This window comes from Orbicella franksi, chromosome 14 (genome assembly GCF_964199315.1).
Source record: "Orbicella franksi chromosome 14, jaOrbFran1.1, whole genome shotgun sequence".
In the NCBI taxonomy this organism is placed as follows: domain Eukaryota; kingdom Metazoa; phylum Cnidaria; class Anthozoa; order Scleractinia; family Merulinidae; genus Orbicella; species Orbicella franksi.
In genome coordinates, this window is record NC_138158.1 from 11,927,167 (window position 1) to 11,946,852 (window position 19,686).

A 19,686-nucleotide genomic window follows, 5' to 3' on the forward strand; every position below is an offset into this window, starting at 1 on the left:
TGAGTTTCCTGGGATTCACGTTGTTCCGAGCGATGTTTACGTCTTGTAGACTTTAAAACTTTAGATTGCAAGTACTTGCTTGTACAAAATGCTATTTTGTTCTTCCGAGTTGTCTCTAGAATTTCGGAGTATTTCCGAAAGGTGAATCGATAGACAGGACCTGTTTTTAATAGGCTTTTTTTTCTCTCTCTCTTCTAGCTCGATCATGGAATGGACAGGAGCACACGATTTGATCCTAGCGAAAGAAGTCAGAGCTTCAGAACCATGGATCTTCAAACTAAGGAATGCAGATCGAGGAAAAGTATGGAATGCCATCACGGATCGTCTGAATGACGAAACCTCTTTGAAATTTCAGGTGAAGAAGAAAAACGTACAGGAACATTTCAAACTACTACTGGACAAATTCAAGGCGAAACAAAAACATCAGGCGAAACTGGGTGGGGTTGACATCGAAGATAGCGAGATGGATTTCCTGATGGAAGAGATATCAGAAAAATGGGAGGAGGCAGAGGCCTATGACCTTGGTTGCACTAGTAAAGAAAAGGCTGATTCAGATCGAGCGATTGGTGAAGAGATAAGGCGGAAAGCTTGTGAAAAGCTCGGAGAAACGAGTAAACGAAATGCGGAAGAAAAGGCCGAGCCTGTTGCCAAGAAGTCGAGAAGGAGTGGAAGTGAAACTCTTGATTTTCTCAGGGAGAAGGTGGGTGCTCGACAAGCTGAAGCAGAGCGTGAGGCAAAGATGCATCAAGAATTGCTCACCATGATGCAAAACCAGAATGCAGCCATACTACAGATTTTGAACAAAATGGCTGACAAGTAACTGAACAATCCTTTCATATACTTTTTTTCTTGTCTTCTTCATCACAGTTGTTCAGGTTCTAAACTAAGCTTTGACCAGCTTATTTTATTTTGAATGTCATTTAGGGTTGGTCTAATGTTGATGTTTCTAAGTTTAATCTATGCATATGTTTAAAATGGAGGGATTCGTATTGTGTTACAGTTTAGTGGTTTATTTTGTCTATCCCAGAGAATTGTCATTTAATTTTGCAAGCATCAAATCTTCCACTCCCTGCTTCACTGGAATGTAACAGCTGATCCACGAATCATGTCAGAGTAATGTTAAAATATGTTTTATTCCCTTTACATACCCTGTGATAAAAGTGTAAAAAATTTTTTTAATTTTATTTATTTTATTATGTTTGCTTATACTTTACAACACTTCTGCTGTTACTTTACACTAAAACAGTACAATAAAGGCTACATACACTACTTACAAAACAACAGAGCTATTAACAGTACTTACAGTACAAGACAGCTTCTTCACCCTACTTACTATAAAGTATCGATTTTGAACTATTTTACGTACGTAACAGCAATACAGGTATTTTCTAAATTAATCTAATTAATCTAACCTTAATCTAATCTTAATCTAATTTTAATCGAATTAATCTTGATTAATCTATAGTGGCAATTAATTTAGAGATATAACACACTTTTCTAATACCTTTGAAAAGCATTAACAGGACAGAAAATGCGAAGAAGCATCATAAAAGAGAACCAGAAACTTCATTTTCTATTCTTAACCTGTAATTTACTTTTGTAATAAATTCAACTCAGTCAAGATTCCTTTCATTTGCCTTGTGATAATGTAGATAATAGTTAGCAAATAATAAACAGAAATTCAGTTTCCTGAGATTGTTATTATCCTTCCCACACGGCATACCAAATAATAATTCGTAGTTTGCCGGGGATATAGAGGTGTTGTGCATCTCATTGAACCAGTTCAACAGCCGATTGCGAAAGGAAGTTGTTGTACTACAGTTTTGAAATGTATGAAGAACTGAGTCAGGCTCACCACAGTAGAAACATATATTGTTGTCTGTAATTCCATAGAGAGTAAGTTCTTTCTTCGTAGCGACAATGCGATGGATAAGCTTAAAGTAAAATTCTCTAAGTTGATTCTCTTTGCAAATAACCTTCACTCTATCAAAGATCTGGTTCCATGGCAAGACCGTCGGAGCAAAGTCGCGATCCCATTTCATTGGACCAGTGGCCTGGGGCTTCCGTTTATTGAGAAAAAGCCAATAATAGTCTTTAGCTCGAAGTTTCAAGAGGTCGATGGTTAAGACCGAGGATAATTAAAATAAGCTTCCGCCGGATAAAAAGTTGACATTAGGCTTAGCACGCTCCTTGACTTTTTTCCGTAAGGCGCTCGGGATTGCAGAGATTACTTGGAAATAACTGAGAAAATTGCAATTAATTCCATAACGCTGTTGGAACTGTTCAAATGGTAAAAAATTGCCACTAGCGTCGATTACATCATGCAGCGTGAAGACACCGTTTTCGACCCAATCGTGGTAAAAAACAGTCCTTCCGTCAATGAGGATCTCTTTATTACTAAAGAGAATCATCTCTTGTTCATCCTTAGAGTTATAAAGACTTTTTAGATCCAGGAAAGAAAACAAGATATCCTTGTAGAAGGATGGTATGTCTGAATCTTTCAGAAATTTCTTATCACAGTTGGAGCGTAAGAGAAAATTAAGACCCCTGTACTTGTTAAAATAAAATTTTGGAATTGCTGACCAGGTATCGTCTTCCTCGTCATTATTTTTGAGGAAAATGTATAGATCAGAGAGGGTTCTGTAACAATCACAGACTCGTGCGGATTATCCCAGTGCTGGAGCAAAATAGCTAACTTAAACACCAAACTGAGATGCCAAAATGTGGGAGTGGTCTCAAGATGTGAATTTGTTTTCTTGTTACACTAAGATACAAGCATTTACTGGGTGTCTTAGCCCGCGAGCAGGCTCACCTTTGAGTCACAGGCACGAGCGGCGAAGAGCAAAGCGATCCGGCGGGAAGGAGTCTGGTGAAAAGGCGCTACGCCGCGGGCGCTTGTGCTCCAATGTGAGCCTGCTGTCAGGCTATGAATGTCTGTTTCAGTACAACTCTTATCAGATTACATCTCTTATTCATGTTTGGTTTAAATAAAATAGTCCTGCAGAGCTGGTGGGTCTAGATCAAAGTACTCTGATGTCATGTTTCTGTAGAGACAAGTCAAGGCATTTCGTAGAATGGCACTTACCAAGTACATTTTGCCTACTCTACTAAGCCCTATCTTTAAATTCTTCTTGTCTTGAAATCTTTAAACTTCCAGGATGTGGCAACATCTTTAAACAACCATTCTACAGCTTCTCTAACTTTGCTCATGGACGTATTGAATGCTTGCATCTGAGGAGTCAACACCCTGTCTCTAAATGGCTGGATCAGATGAGCTCTCATGGGATAGGCGGGGTCCCCATAGATGTACATAAGCTGCCCCCCTGGTAAGAATGCATGTTGATTCAAGAGAGGCAGTAATTGTGAGTCTGTTAAATCCAAGAATCATGCCTCCTGCCCTCTACAAAAAAGAACATTTTACAGTGTTTTGCGTTTGTAATCATGGTGAAAAAGTAATGACCTACACCCTAGTGTTGTTAACTATTTCAAAAGAGCGGCGAGCAAAAAAAGTGATTTTCTGACTCAAAAAAATGGCAATAGAGTAGTGAATGGTTGACTGACATTCAAAACAAGGATGTAGCTAGGATTTGCTTGAGGGGGCTCCAATTATCCCATAAATGTACTGCATTTTTTTTGTGCAGAGAGGGGGTATGCCCTCTCAAAACAAGATACTTGAGTACCAAATATACTTACCAACAGAGTCGTACATGTTAGCGATCAGCCCATTTGGAAGAGCAATGGACTGAAACTTAAGCGTATGAACACGTTTATGGCCCTTATACACCACGTGTTGGTGCTCTCCGGGTCTGCAAATTGGCCGGACAGTTCCATCGATAAAGCATCAGCATATATTTGAAGCTTTGCCAGTTGCAGAATAGCTTGGTTCCATTGTAGTATTCTGTGACTGTGGGTGGTAAAGATATAATCCAGCACAGTATTTGTGACCATGCTCATAACAGGCACCGGCCGACCAAAGCGCGCTATCATATCTTAGTATCTGCAGGGATATGAAAGTCGTCGGCGTAGCATACAGAGTCCCTCCATTCCATCGGCCACTGACCGCTGATGGCACACAAACTGATTTGGTATTTGCAAGGCAGCAGCTAGGTCCGGAAGGTCGCGTTTCTTGACTCTAAACTCTGCTAAACACTCTGAATCGTCCATCTTGTCCACGTCAAATCGGCCGTAGTCTTCGTAAGGAAAGTCAAGATTTTTCGACGTGTGTAAATCCCACAACAACAGAAATTCATTCTCGTCTATGATGTCCTCAAAGCATGCAACAGCTATAAGGTCTCGAACTTCTCAAAAAGTTGCCATCATGCTCGTAAAATCCACGAACAAAGTCAAATTGGACCACTGAAAACGAAAGCAAAACAGCCGTCGCTCGCCGACGCTTCTAGGAAGGCTTAAATATTCTAATTTCGCGCCAGAGGAGGCGGACTCAACCCAACTCCCGCGCAGCCATCGCCGCCTGCACCTAACTGCCTCAAGTATTTGCTTAAGGTAATTCCCCTGAAATAAAACTGCACATAGATTTTTGTTCAAACTTTGTCCAATGAATATTTATCATATAAGAACTTTAATTATAAAATAAAAAAGGAGGTGCCCATGCTCGTTAAGGAGCAGTGAGGCACTGAAAATGTCCCATTTTAGCGTTATTTAATGCTTATTACATGAACGCATTCCAAGTTATTGTAAACTCTTTGTGCATGAGCCCAGACTCATGAAAACACGCCTCAAACTACAGTCAATAATTACGTCGGACACAAATAAACTTTTTAAGTTTGATTTTCACAGACAGCTGAATCCTTGTTAAAATATTGGAACCAAATTGCTTGCCACGGCTATCAAACTGCAAAATAGAAAGACTACAGTGCTGCTGCTATTTTCCTTATTTATTCAATTTTCAACAATAGAAATCAGATCAGTCTTTTCTCACGCAAAGCTAATGATTGGGGTGCCTGAGCTCGGTAGTGAGCTATAGCCATTTTTCAACTGACAGAACTCAATATCAAGGCAAATCCGCCATGTTTTTCAATGTGCCCGTGCACGAACGCGCGCTAATGACGCCATACATTATGCGCAGTAAGGATGCGCAATGCAATACTGGGGAATGACCTTAAGGTCTCTATTAGCTGAAGTATGGCCGCCGTGTTTTGTGACGTCGTTGTCGTTTTGCGAATGTGCCTTCGAGCAATACCGCTAGCCATTTTTAGCGGAGCTCCAACGGCCCGAAGGGCCGCCAAGCGGAGCCCCATACTCAGAAATCCGTGAAACTCTTTTCTTGTGGTAAAAATGGCTAGTGGAATTGCTCAGGGGCGCGTACGCGCGACGACGACAACGTCACACAATATGGCGGTCATATTCCAGCGAATAGGACATGCGGCCTCTGTTAACAGCGTACATCTTTGATATTGGACATCCATTTTATGGTTAACTGATACCTCTCCATTTGGTTGTTGGCGTCCGGAAGCCTGTGCGATAACATGCAGATGTCGTCGGCAAAGTGAAGGTCCTCCAGCCTCTGAGTCATCGTCTACCGAATTCCCTAGGTCTGTTAAATGCTGTTTTGGTCACCCAGTCTAACGCCACTAAAAATAGGAGAGGTGAAAGTAGGCATCACTGTTGGGCGCCTGTTGTCGCTTCGAAGGGCTCCGTTAGAGATCCCATACTTGGCAGCTGAATGCAATTTGGTCTGCGCAAGACCTTCCGCTTCGAAAGCCTGCCTGCTTCTCGCGTAGTTTTCATGGCCAGCAGAGTAATTCCTCACAGTCGCTGGTATCTCTCTTTTTTAGCAGTTTGATTAATAGCCTGTTCCGTTAGTCCTCTGGAATCTCTTCAGTTGTTCAGGTAGTATTGAACAGATCATGAGGTATATCAATTCACATCTGACCGCCTGCTTTTAAGGCTTCTGGTGGAATGCTGCCTGATTCCGTACCTTTTCCGCTTTTTAATCTGGTCAGTGCCCGCTTTGTCTCCTCCTTGGTAGTTGTTGATAGTTATTGGTTGGTCTGTGGCTCGGGGGGATCTTCAAGTGGGTCCCTGTTAAGTACTGTTGCAAAGTGATCACGCCATTCTTCAAGTTGACTATTTAGTTTGATGAGAAAGCTTCCAGTATTGGGCGGTCTTTTGTTCTTCTATAACCATGTTACAGAGATGTCTTTATGTCTCCTTTTCTGGCTGCTGCTTCTGCTTCTCTGGCCAAGTTTTTGGCATAAGTTCGTTTGTTTGTCATTTTGCAACTTATTTTGACTTCCCTGTCTTTTTCAGAGTACTCTCTCTGTGCTTGTCTCTTTTGTTGCCCAGTCACTGCTTGGTTAAGTTTTCCTTTCAAATCTCGTCTTTCGTCTGTTTTCTTCCAGGTATCTGAAGTGATCCAGCTCTTTTTTTTGGAACTAGCTTTACCCAAGACTTTGTCTCATGTATCTACATATGCTTCCTTGATCACCTTCCACTAAACTCGTACCTGGGCTTTTTCACACTCTGCAAAGAAAACTGTTTTGCTTTACATATAACATTAACAAGGGAGGCAACTCTTTGCCCAAACATTTTGAACGCAATCCGAATATTCGCTCGAATCTCTAAATTTCGTTGCTTCCACGAAACCAAACAAACACAAGAAAACTTTACAAGCCCCTCCCCCGGTTTGCAGTTTTTCGTGCGTGTCCGAAGTCGCCCGATCTGCGCACGGAAATGAAATGCCGCGGGTAAATACCTGAAGCATTTTAGCGAGATTCCGCGTTTAAAGTTGAGAGCTGGGGAAGGAGAGGAGCTTGAGCGCGCGCTGGGTGACGTCACTGGTACCGGTTCAACGATACGATCATGTTGCGAAAAGCGATTTGAAAAAAAAACTTTGCTAAAGACGCTAAAATTCTCCGACTGTCGTGAACGTTTTCGAAAACAAATACGGCCAAGTTGGAGAAAAATCTTTCGACTTCGTTTTGTGTTTGTTTGTTTTCGTGGAAGCAAGGAAATTTAGAGATTCGAGCGAATGTTCGGATTGCGTTCAAAATGTTTGGGCAAAGAGTTGCCTCCCTTTTCAATGTTATATGTAAAGCAAAACAATTTTTTCTGCAGAGCGCGAAAAAGTCTAGGTACGAGTTTAGCGCTACAATGTTACGCGGGACTACGCGGGAAGCAGCGGTTTTCTCTGTAAGGTCGCGGAAGAAATAACAACAGGAGACAAAAGTAAACTATTCGTTCTTTTCATTCCTTTATTTACTCTCTTCCTATTCAACAAGATTGTGTGCTCCCTGTGAGGCAACCAGCCTCTTGATTTTACCAAAAATTGGTTGCCTGGTAAACTTTTTGGTCGTCTCGGACGACTGGACGACCGCTAATTTCGAGCACTGCATTGTGAATTGTGGTGTTCATTTTCCTCGTCTTGTTGTTGGTCTTTCATCACTTCGTGGAGTGGCTGAAATCTATTTTGCACGACACGCGGCCGCCGCGTCATTCGTTGCTTCCTTCTGACACGATCCGGTGAGTGAACAAAATCTACCACCTCCTCCTCTACCTGTGCTGGCACAGCGGTGTTGGTAACAACATTGGACGTTTCTCTAACCAATTAAATCCACTGACTGGGGGGTTTGCCCTTCCAACCTCACTAGAGTCCCATATCCCTGACAGACCCTGTTGCCATGCTGGGATTGGATTTTGTCTAGCCAGCGGAGACAGAATACGGGGACAGCGATGGATTTTGGCTACCCGCACGTAGTTTAGCCGTGAGGTCAATGCCGTTGCCCGGGGTGTGGCCGTCACCATGTCTAGGGTGACTACCAGGAGCCATACGTGCGAGTTGAGTCGTGTGTGTGAACCAGTAAAGCCCAGCCGTCTACCAGTTGCCTGGCATCACTCTAAAAGTGCTAACACTCCATACCCTCCCCCAAACACCCCGTTGTTATAGCATATTGGGTTGAAAACTGATCGAATAATCTAACGATTGCTTTCATTCAAAGCAAGCAATTCACTAAACACATTTACAAAGAAAATTTAAAAGAGCGAAAGTTTCTTCACCTTTTTGCTTAATTAACCCTTTGACGGCCAAATGTACACTAAAAACATACCATTTTAAACCATGAAATCAGTTTTTTGGTTGCCATGACGCTAAATGGGCTTTAGTTTTGCTGACAAAGCTATTTTTTACCAAACAGATAGATTTCCCTAAGATTAGGTACAAAAATGTAGAATATTTTAATTTGGTGCATGCGCATAATCCAAAATTTGGACTGTTTTTGCGATTGCCCGTTCCGAATTTTTTTATTGCCCTTTTCCTTTCCTTTTTCTCAGCCCTTTCACTCTCGCTACCTTTGGCGTTTCATGTTCTTTCCTAGCTCTACCATCTGCTTATCAAGAATATCTGGTGAACATTTAAATTGAGGACGTCACAAGTGGTACAAAGAGCACGACCATTAAGTAGCCGTAGGCTTCTTGGGTGTCAAACGGTTAAGAGACACCCTTTATCACTAAACACCGCAAGCAAACAGCCGAAGCAAATTTACAGGAATATGTTGTTGTAATCGTAATTGACGGAGGGTACAGACAAGCTTTACACTGTCTCCTGGTGCGTGCGTGCACCAAACACCATTGACTCAGTTTCTATGCTGTTAACAACACCGTTTGACAGGAAAATAGTCTATTACTTTAAACAAAATACCAAAATGAAGCTAAAATGAAGCCTTCAACATTTCTTTCCAAGATACACTGAAGCAATTTGTATTCATGTCTTGTTGAAATACAGGATTTTGAGACCATTACCTACCCATTGTGTTGAATGAACGTTCTCTCAAATCAGTTTCAAGCGCAAACCAGTAGGCCCTTAGCAGGATCCGGTCACATGGTACGGAATAAATTACGCTGGGACGCAAGTTACGCAGTGGGACTTCCAAAACAAAGGAAAGTCGGGCTGGACTGGTACGAGTTCCTTTGTTTTGGAAGTCCCACTGCGTAACTTGCGTCCTAGCGTAATTTATTCCGTACCATGTGACCAGATCCTGCAAAGGGCCTATTCAATGCAGAAAGGAACAAGCTAGTCTTCAAGTAAGCAAACGTCGTTGTGGCATAATTCCATAATCCTTATCTCCATTCACAAATTTTGCCTTTTACTTGATAACGATATATACCAAAATACGTGGAAGTGAATTACTCAGCTTATGCAGAAACACGAGAACAAATAAGCTATAACATTTTGCAATCATTTTTTACTAGCTGTGTAAACAAACACTTTGAAACAGTGAGCAACACGAAGACTTGTCGACCCAGAATGACCTAAACCTCCCACCAAACGCTCACATAGTCCCTAAGCATCTAATAAGTGTCCGTGAGCCTCGACATCGTACCGTCAGACTGATTCAGCTTAGGGATGACATAACATTCTAGCCCCAGATAATTACCCCGCTGAAAAAATCAAAGGAAACTATAAGGAAGTCGTGGATACATTGCTTACAAAATGAAGAGGTCTCCTTCGATCAGCTACTATATGCTTGACCGGGTTTTCAAGATCACAAGGTCATAAAAAAAAGTCAAAATAACTCTGCCCTTGAAGCACGATATATACAGGATTTTGTTTGTTACAGTTTAAACGTTTATCCCACTCCGAAAACTAAAATAATTGAAACATTTCCTCTTCACACCTCTGTGGTCTTTACAAATTTCCCGGAACACCTTGACCTACGGGATTTTTGCGTTACAGTAGATAATTTTGTTTATATCCAGTTTGTAACTGCGTTTCTTATTGTTTGTCGCAAGAAAGTTTTGCTTGGATACTATGGACTTATAAGTTGTCCCACTTATGTTTCTAATTGCTTTGTTTTGTTTTGTTATGATTGATTCATAATTTTGCTGACATAGTGCTAGCCCGAGAGTGCTGGAAGGTTCGCTGATAGTTTCACTCATAAGATTCACTCACAAATTAAGGCTCGCTATCTAGCCAGCTGGAAGTTATAAACTATCTTTGAGCCTAAAGGATCGACGAGCCAATGTCTCAGGAAGTTCAAAGACTCTTCGCAGTCAATATCTACACACAAAGTTAAACCTTAAGTCTTTCAAACAGCTCCTAGCAATGACTGTGTTAAACTTTGGGAGGGAGAAGGGACCTAACTAGATTTTACACAAGGAAGCTCTGCCCCAAGGTCCAAATCCTTTTCCTTTTGTATAGTGTTTTTTCAAGAAAAGGTTACCCAGCTTGAAACCCCTTTCACATACCTGCGTCATGTACTAGTACTTAGTTTTTAATTTTGTAATGTAAAATTGACTCTGAAAAGCCCCGTGGGGACGAGCCAATAAAGTATGTATGTATGTATGTATGTATGTACGTACGTACGTACGTATGTATGTACGTACCTACGGTAGACCCATTACATCTCTTTTCATGGATAAATTAGCAATGAATGTTTAAAATCCGTGCCCCTTTGTCATGCCTCCCACCTGATAAAAAGTGCACCTTAAGTCAACTATAGGGAGTTCCCCCCCCCCCCCCCCCAGCTTGATGCAATACAAAATGAAAAGGGCCTTGCAGAATTGTAACGTTGACAATTAAAATAGCAATAGTTTTCTTTCTTGGAAACAGAAATCAGATTATTTTATTCCTATCTTGGCAATTGTTTGTGTTCATTTCACTAGCAATGCAGAAATATTCAAAACGATTGTTGACAGGTACAATTAATATTTAGCTCATGTTTTGATTCCAATTGTTTACATATCTCGTTTCTAAAAGAAAAATCAAAGGAGACCTATGGCCAAACTCGTGGATTAGGTAATCTAGAGATGAAACATATTGGTGAACTTGCAATTACTGGTGTGTTATTAAATGCTGTTAAAACAAGCCGGGTTTGTACCATGCAAGGTCGCACTTAACTCACGAAGTGTAGGCTTTTTTCGTTGGCTTTCTTTTTTGGCCACATATTACAAAGACATACGTCCAGAATAGCTAGGGTGGCAAAATTGCAGTAGAACATGGAGTGGTAAAGGCTAAGGGTTCTTGGGTTACAGAGGACACTCCTGCCCAACAAATCATAGAGTACTCTCCCTCCTCCCCCCCCCCCCCCTTTCCCTCACACCCAGATCTTGATGTTGATCTGCCTGCTTGAAAAATGTGCATGTATTCAAGTGGTACAAGCGCACAAACGTTTTTCATTGCATTTCATTCAAGGTTATAGGTAAGGTTTCCTATCAGACAGCACTTCTCTTCCAATGTGGAACCGCTTGTCTCTATATATATTGCACGTAAAATACATCAACATAAGTAGACTCTTTTGCAAGCATTTTCAGTGTTGATCCGACAAATCTGTCGGCCATAAATATGTGTTCCAACAATAATAATAGCTTTATTGAAGTGTTAATGTATTTAGTGTTAACTACTAATTGGGGACAAGCTCACAGGGGGTTTCTTTCCCTTTGTTATCTTTTCAATCAGGAAGCAAAAGTGTAAACAAAGACAGGGTAAAAATCATTTAAGCTTATCAAAATCAAGTATTTGGGAATTTCTTTCCAAGTTTATGTGCATTTCACATCCCACTTAGAGTTCAGATCAATGTACTAAAATAAACAAGACAAGTATAGAGAACATAACTTTAATCTAAACTTAACTCGATGCCGGTTGAACATGGACAACTCAACATGAAAACTTGAGTGTTTAAACCGCAAAGCGGTGAACGAAGGTCCTGCGTGATTGACCGTTGGATCTTGGCAGATCAAATCAGCCAAACTTGAACAGTAAAACGATAATACGTCACTACTGCAAGGCTGACACAACGTCGTAGAGTTAAAACAATATTTCGGCTGGCCTGTGGTTTAGATGTTACTAAATTATAAAAATGAAATTACAATATTGTACAATGGTGCCGATGTTTGTCTTCTATTTAATAGCTGTTTCGTTCATTAAAAGTTGTTTGTTTCGTTCATACAAGTTCATTAAGGTCGAGGAATACGACACATTCTCATCAAAGTTTACCACATTAGCTTTTCAGGTCACTTTCCAGCAAACAAATGCACATCTCCTGGTCATTTTGAACGCCTGGAAGACTCAAATGCTCCTGAAATTCAGCCTTCAAGTTGGCCATAGTACTAATTCGAACATTCGAAGTCAACTCCATTTCAATTTAGCGAAACACCTAATATTAATGGTCGTGTAAAAGTTACAATAGAATACAGAAGAAATGTAGTGTGAAGAATACCAAAATTAAAAGATAAAGCAATTTGAATATTTTGCTTGAAGTAAGCCTACTTTAAAATACAAATTATATCACGGGTTTTGAATTTAGGATACGAGCACCGCCAGAATTTCAATGTGTACATAAACAAATAATACAATGCAGAAGCAGGCTACCTTAAGTTCACATCTGAGTGAGTTTCGTTCCCATAACAACAGTCGTTTCTACGCTTCGCTTCGCGTATCCACGACTGAAAAATTGGGGAATTTCAGATCGTACTCTGCCTGAAGTTATCTTACTTGTGCTTAACATGCACCACAGCCAGCCAGCCCAGAGGTTCTGATTTCAGCTGTTCTGACTAGCTGACTGACAGGGTGACAAAACACTGACCCCTAGTCCATGGACTACCCTAATGGACAAATGGACTACCCTAAAATGGACTACCCCTAAAAAATACTATTTCAGATGAGTGGTATGTTGAGAAGCTGCGATTATATACTTACACTGCACGGAGGATGCTTTTCTTTTCGTTCCGCATCGCCCTCAGCCGCCATTTTGAATAACTATACTGAAAAAACAACCGCTGTACACAAAAAGCATAGACTCAAATCAAATCAGATATTCTGTGGACAACTCAATCTTGCTCCCATGTGATTCAGTAGCTCAGTCTTTCTCGAACAGACGAAATGATCTTCAGGATGTTACTCATGATTTGTTTTGCTTGTTTAGTGCCGCAAATTATTGGACAGAAGCAGCTAGTCTTCTGGTTTTTTCCTGAGTGTATCAAAATGAAATAGAAATGGGAATGAGGATAAAGCTATGGGACAGCAAGAAATTCCAACGACTACGCTACAAAAAGTCAGAGTGGAGTGGAAGCAGTAGTATTCTTGGCTGGCCTGGACTATAATTATGTGGAAATTTTTGTGGTTTTGCGAGACTCAGGATGTGGTAGTCTGTCGAAGCTTCCTCCTCCTTTGTTACTGGAGTATGGACCAATTTTGAAACAGTACACTTGGACAAATCATCAGCAAAGTCGCTATTAAGCCCACTATGCCACAACATCCCAGAGACTGTTCCTTTAGCAACAGCAACAACAACAACAATAACAACAACGACAACATCTTTATTTTCTAAATAATTCAGTCTAGTTATTCAAAATGGCGGCTGAGGGCGATGCGGAACGAAAAGAAAAGCATCCTCCGTGCAATGTAAGTATATAATCGCAGCTTCTTAACATACCGCTCATCTGAAATAGTATTTTTTAGGGGTAGTCCGTTTTAGGGTAGTCCATTTTAGGGTAGTCCATTTTAGGGTAGTCCATTTTAGGGTAGTCCATTTGGGTAGTCCATTAGGGTAGTCCATGGACTAGGGGTCAGTGTTTTGTCCATCACCGACTGACAGAACAGTTGAAACTGCTTCTGGGTTCTTGTCTTGCTCCCATGGTCTTCCTAGAAGGTTTTCAACATATCCTATGACAGTTACCCAATATATCGTCTTGTAGATGAATCCCAGCAAACTGAGTGATGATTTTTTTCAGCTGGTTGGCAAACTTTGCTGATGGAATTCACGACCTTGTTTACTATTTTACACAAGATCATAGACGTTTTGAGGAAGATGGAAACCACTTTGCTCTCTGGATGATTGAGGTATATTTTTAGGACTACTAGTGTATTTTTACAAAGAAATTTTAGCATGCCCTTGTCACCCCGTGATGTTTTGGATTACTTTTTAGTGCAGAGTGCATTTGGGATGGTTTGGGGGCCTGGTTTGGTTTGGTTTGGGCCCTAAGGCAATAAGGGGATGTTACTAAAACTGGCAATGGAGAACGGGGAGCGGGGAGCCGGGAGCCGGGAGCCGGGAGTCGGGGTACGAGTGTACAGCGGTAACCCGCCTTAGAATTCAACATGGCGGACAAAGGAAAAGAAAAGGGAACAATTTGGGGAAATGTAAGTAAGTGTTACAGTTGTAAACTTTAGTTTCTACCGGCTGTGCCTCAGAGTCCAATATGGTACTGAGATAAACAAAGCATGAAATAGCGCCTGAAGAGAAAATCGTTTCGGTATTATCACATGCTACTCCAATGGGTCAGTACAAAATGCAGACTGCAGACCGGGTACAAAATGCAGACTGCAGACTGGGTACAAAACGCACACAGAGAATAAAGACTTTTCCGTCTGATACGTGACAACACGTGATCAAAAAACATACCGAGTGTCGCGCAGTCGCTTTTCCGCGGTCATCTTTCACCGACATTATCATTGTTGTGGAATATTCCTTGCTCGTTTCTTCATATATTTTGTCTTTAGCAAAGCAGCCAGGCCACAGGTTATTTATCTGCTGCTCACCTGATTTGCCAGCTGACTTGCCGATCTCCGAAAGGCCGCCTTTCTAGCTTCCGAATGCGAAGACAGCGGACGACCCACGTTCAGTGATGCTTATGTGTTATGTCAATTGTCCTCGATATCACATTGCGTGTTGCTATTATTAAATATTAGGGACCTTAAGCACCGACGACGAATGGGACGACGACGACGAGTAAAATTGTTGTAGGACTGGGTCGAGGACGTCGTTCACGGCGTGAAAACCAAGTGCGAGTACATGTAAACAGAGCTGAGTTCTTGTAAACATGGACCTAAAACCATCGAAAAATTTTGTCATGTCTTCCTTTCGCGAGCTCCAAGACCTGTTTCTCTTGAGCTACGAAAACGGTACTATCGATGACAACACATTTTCAGTCCTACGTGAGGAATTGATGTCGAAAAATCCCGATTTCTCATACGAAGAACATAACAGGTTTTCGCTCGAAGAGATGAATAATGCCGAATTTTCGCCCGATATAATCTAAAACGACCTTCACGGTATAAAATTCTATCCTAAAAACATAAGCGAAAGCCTTCATGTAGATAGGAACCAGAAGAAATGAAATACAGAGTCATTTTTCAATTTCTGAATTCATTTAATTTCTTAGTTTCGCTGACAATCAAATTCAACAACGGACAAATCGCCGACAAAATAAGGTTATTACCAACGATTTCTACACCAAACTCGCCGTAAAATCTAGTTGATACAAAGCTAAGAGGTTAAATAAATAACCAACTTTCATTTCAATAGTTTGATATACATTTTCTGCCTGAAACACAGCGTTAATAGATTAATACTTACTCACGTTCGCTCAGGACGGCAAACCTGACGTTTTGACGTCCTAAGCTTTACGTGGACGACGAGTCTAGTATGCGCAGTAGCGCGGTAAGGTGAAATTTTACTTCCGGTCGTCGTCCTCTGGGCTCGTCGTCGTCGGTGCTTAAGGTCCCTATTGATATGACAGCTCGCGCACAAAGTGAGAAGATATGAGTAGACTATGAAGGCTTGAAATTATATGTAAGAAAGACTGTGGCCTGACCGATTGGCGGATGTAGCTTGTGATATTAATTACAGGATAATACCGATTCGATTTTCTCCCCAGGCGCCATTTCATGCTTTGTTTTATCCCAGTACCAATCGGACTCTGCTCTAACAAGAACGTACTGTTCATCTGGTGGCACGGCCGGTAGAAACTCACGTTTACAACCGTAACACTTCCTCACATTTCCCCAAATTGTTCCCTTTTCTTTTCTTTTGTCCGCCATGTTGAATTTTCACGCGGGTTACCGTTGTACACTCGTTCCCAGACTCTTGTTCCCGGTTCCCGGTTCCCGGTTCCCCGTTCCCCGTTCCCAGTTACCACTTTTAGTAACATCCGGCAATAAGGTGTATACTTTAATGTTTGTTTAATTAATTAATATCAATTAATGAATTAGTCTTAAGGCAAGAAAGTGATTGGGGAGGGTAGGTGCCCGTGTGCACTACGTAAAAACGTGTATCACCTACCTTACTGTAATCATAATATCACGAAGCCATATGTTTGATTTAGGAAACCTCTTGTCCTCCTTATGGTACTATTCTCTTTAGAACAAAACCAATTTTCCCTAAACGCATGCGCATATTAGCGTTCGTGCCGACTATATATTAGGTGAAAGATGCATTTCATTTGAGATCACACGACGCGAAAATACCTAATACGTTGAACCTAATACGTTGAATTAAGTACATGAAAAGTTCGGCGTCTGAATCAGTTAAGAATGGCTATTTGAATTTGGAACGGCTCAGCCGTTCTTCCCGCCTAGCTCAGCCGGGAATGTCGGCTTTGGAACGGCTTTGATTCAGACGTCAAACTTTTCATGTGCCGAACCTAATGCATACACCTTGCCTGATGCCGCTGATGTTTCGATGTGTTTTGGTTCAAACTAAATTAAGTTCGGTGAATTAAGTTCGACGTCTGAATCAACAGGCGTACTTTTGATAATTTGGGTCGGTTCAAATTCAAATTAAGTTCGGCTCATGAAAAGTTTGGCGTCTGAAATGGGTCTTAGTTACATGTAAAACAAGTAAATTTGTGACAAAAGAAACTTCGTTATTATTGCCGCAGACTCCGTGGTAGTTACTGAAACCTCCAATTAATTTCGTCAGTTGATGAGGTGACTCGCTCACCGACGTGGGATATAATTTCGGTCAAGTAAAGATCTCTACCTTCAATACTTCTCGTTGAAACGTTCCTCAATGCTATTACTCGATAGCACTTTCCCGCGTTAGTTACATGTAAAACTAGTAAATTTGGGACAAAAGAAACTTCGTTATTATTGCTGCAGACTTCGTGGCACTTACTGAAACCTCCGATTAATTTCATCAGTCGATGACGCGACTCGCTCACCGATGTGGGATATAATTTCGGTCAAGTAAAGATCTCTACCTTCAATACTTCTCGTTGAAAAACTCCTCAATCTTATTACTCGATAGCATTGTGTATTAGTTTGATGTGGTTTTATTGTTTACACCAACTCGGCTGGCAACAGAATTAGAACGCACTATTCCGTGATTCGACATGACTATTTGATAATTAGATTAATTCTTGTTTATCGGTCAAATGAAAATTTACGTTTTGAATAAAACAAAATCGCTCCTCTTCGACTTTTCAGCAGATATTTAACTTTTATATTCCATTCACCTCCAGCAGTAAGTTAAAAAAATACACATCTTTCTTATATTGTCGTGGAAACGAAGGTATCTTGTTGCATACATAGGCGAGGAAAACAAAAGTATGAAATTACAAACGTTGACGTGAAAAGTAATGGTACAAAGTGAACGAAACTCAAGATAAAATACCACAATAAATTTAAAACTGTCTTGACAAACGGTAATTGTAAGTTATTTTTGGACAAAACACAAACATGAAACATACAGACCATACACACGGCTAAGATTATGTCTTATCAAGTTTTTGTCCGCTCATACTCTGCAAAGGGGAAAAGGCCTAGTTGACTACCAAGGGAGAGAACAGCAGGGCTGAGGAGGACCTGTCTGACTACTGCATCAGAGCCATAAATTACACTCTGGACTATCTGAGATTGTCTCACTAGTTTTTTTTTTTTCTTCTTCTTCTTTTTCTTTTTTTTTAATTAACTTTAATTGTGATTCACACTACTTACAACACTGGTACGTCTACTTACGCAATTTACAACAGTAATACAACTACAAAAGTCCATTACATTACCGACAAAACTTTTTATACAATTCAATTACTTACTACTTACACTACTTACATTACAATGCAGTTACAGGTGCTACTTACAATAATACAATTTGCATAACTTACTCTACAAAACAATACGGTTACTTATTTAACTTACGATACCAATTCTTACACCACTTACAAAATAATATGATTACTGATGCTACTTACATTCATATTATAGCAATGAGCAACAAAATAAAAGATACATTCATATTAAAATAAAAAAAGCAATAAAATAAGATGGGCATAATTAATTATATTGGAGTGAGCACCCATTTCTTTTCAAAGACGTTTTCCTTGTTGAAATCTTAAGTTTCGATTGCATTCCTTGAATTTTATGAAGTGTTTGGCTTCTTCTGCAGTCCCATAAAATAAGTTTCTAATTACTACGAAATAGTTTAATAACTTTGATAAAGGGCGTTGTTTGGATAAAACTCCAAATAAAACGTTTTGTGCAGGAAGGTGGATTGGCTAATTCGATAGATGGTACCAGTACGATTCAAAATCAGTCTAGAACGTTTTGGAGTGAGGGCATTCATAGAAAAGGTGATATAAATTCTCAGGTTCATCATGACAAATAGTACATGCATCATTAATTCTAAATCCAGTTTTGCGTAGTTTGCTGTAGGTGAAGAGAATAGAATTAATTACTTTGTATTGGAAGGCCTTGGTAGATGACTCAAATGCAACCAAATGTGGTAATGAGAAGATTTCTCTAAATTGTTGGGTTGTGAAATTAAAATCACTCTTCGATTTGTGGATAATATTAGGAGGTTGAGCTTTTTTTGAAACCAGCAGTGAGTAATAATCTTTTGATTTTTTGTCGTTAATATCGAAGATTTTATTTCCAATTATAAGTGATGGAGATATGGTTGATGCATCCAGGCTGATTTCTTCTAAATGTGAAGGTTTAGAATGACGGAGGTCCGCCCATTGCAGAAAATTGCTTTTGTCAATTTTGTTCGAAAAATAGTTACAGGAGTCTACGGTATTTAAGTTAAATAGAAGATCTTGTATGTAAATGATTCCCGACTTAAAGTAATTTTTGAGTTATTTTTTTTACAAAAAAATACCTCTTAGTCGGCGCGTCGAGTATGTTACGGGTCAATGGGTGAGTGAGTGAGTGAGTGAGAGATGTATGTATGTCACACCAATCAGATTGGATCTACCATAAACAGCCAATCAAATTTCTTGTTGTAAAGATAAATGGTATGTGAGAAGATCTGATCCCGATAAAGTTCAGAACGGCCGTATTCATCCTTCTATTAAAGAGGAGGAAGTATTCATATATTGGGTTTACTTCGACATTTTCTGTGGGTTAGGCTGAGGATTTTAGTTAAATGAACGAGATGAGCCTTGAGGTTTGAAATAGTTCGTGAGTTCGTAGTACGCAAATGCAACGAGATATTTTTATTTTTAGTTAAAGGTAACTTGGTACTTTTGTTTCCCACAGGGAGTAAATTCAATTAGAAGTCACGAATCGTCGCTCTAGTTCTTAGGACATGTTTTAGAGGGAACGAGACGTTAGATTTGAAACAGTTCTAACGTTTACAATAGTAAGTGCGGGTAACGATTGTTTTGTTCTTGTTGCATGCAAATATAACAAGATATTTTTGTTTTTTAGTTACAAAGTGTAATGTGACACTCTTGTTTTTCACAAGGGAGTAAATTCAATTAGAGCGGACGAATCGTCACCACTCTTTCCCACGAGATGTTTGCTATCTTTAGTAACAAATGGTAACTTAACACTTTGTTTTTTATATGGGAGTAAATTCACTTAGAGCTGACAAGTTATCGGCTATTGTTTCCAGGATATTAAACAAAAACGCTTTCATTTCTGGACGGATTTTACGTCTCTGCATTAGCAGTTTAATAGTTTTATTTGATGACATTCATTTCAGTCCGATATTTTTAAGGTAAAAAGTATGA

At 40.2% G+C, this 19,686-nt stretch overlaps 2 protein-coding genes and 1 pseudogene across 5 annotated transcripts in view; 2 read left to right on the forward strand and 1 right to left on the reverse strand.

Annotated features, from left to right (window-relative positions):
• The window catches only part of LOC145467699 (G-protein coupled receptor 143-like), an 88,383-nt gene that overhangs the window by 28,727 nt on the left and 39,970 nt on the right, over nucleotides 1–19,686 (forward strand). The window contains exon 7 of one of the 3 annotated variants that reach the window (XR_014042093.1): nucleotides 13,687–16,500. Coding sequence is in view for 1 of the 3 variants with exons in the window: in XM_081451304.1 (XP_081307430.1) it covers nucleotides 13,687–13,795 (109 nt within the window). In the remaining 2 variants the exon portion in view is untranslated. Of the gene's footprint in view, nucleotides 1–13,686; nucleotides 19,495–19,686 lie in introns of all 3 variants that reach the window. The other 2 variants (XR_014042092.1, XM_081451304.1) reach the window with 2 other exon arrangements.
• Nucleotides 1–19,686, forward strand: part of LOC145467730 (uncharacterized) — a 256,990-nt gene that overhangs the window by 4,570 nt on the left and 232,734 nt on the right. Inside the window, exon 2 of one of the 2 annotated variants that reach the window (XR_014042098.1) lies at nucleotides 199–1,896. Coding sequence is in view for 1 of the 2 variants with exons in the window: in XM_081451330.1 (XP_081307456.1) it covers nucleotides 199–820 (622 nt within the window). In the remaining variant the exon portion in view is untranslated. Of the gene's footprint in view, nucleotides 1–198; nucleotides 6,835–19,686 lie in introns of those variants that run through there. The other variant, XM_081451330.1, reaches the window with a different exon arrangement.
• On the reverse strand, nucleotides 3,659–4,164 carry LOC145467736 (uncharacterized; annotated as a pseudogene).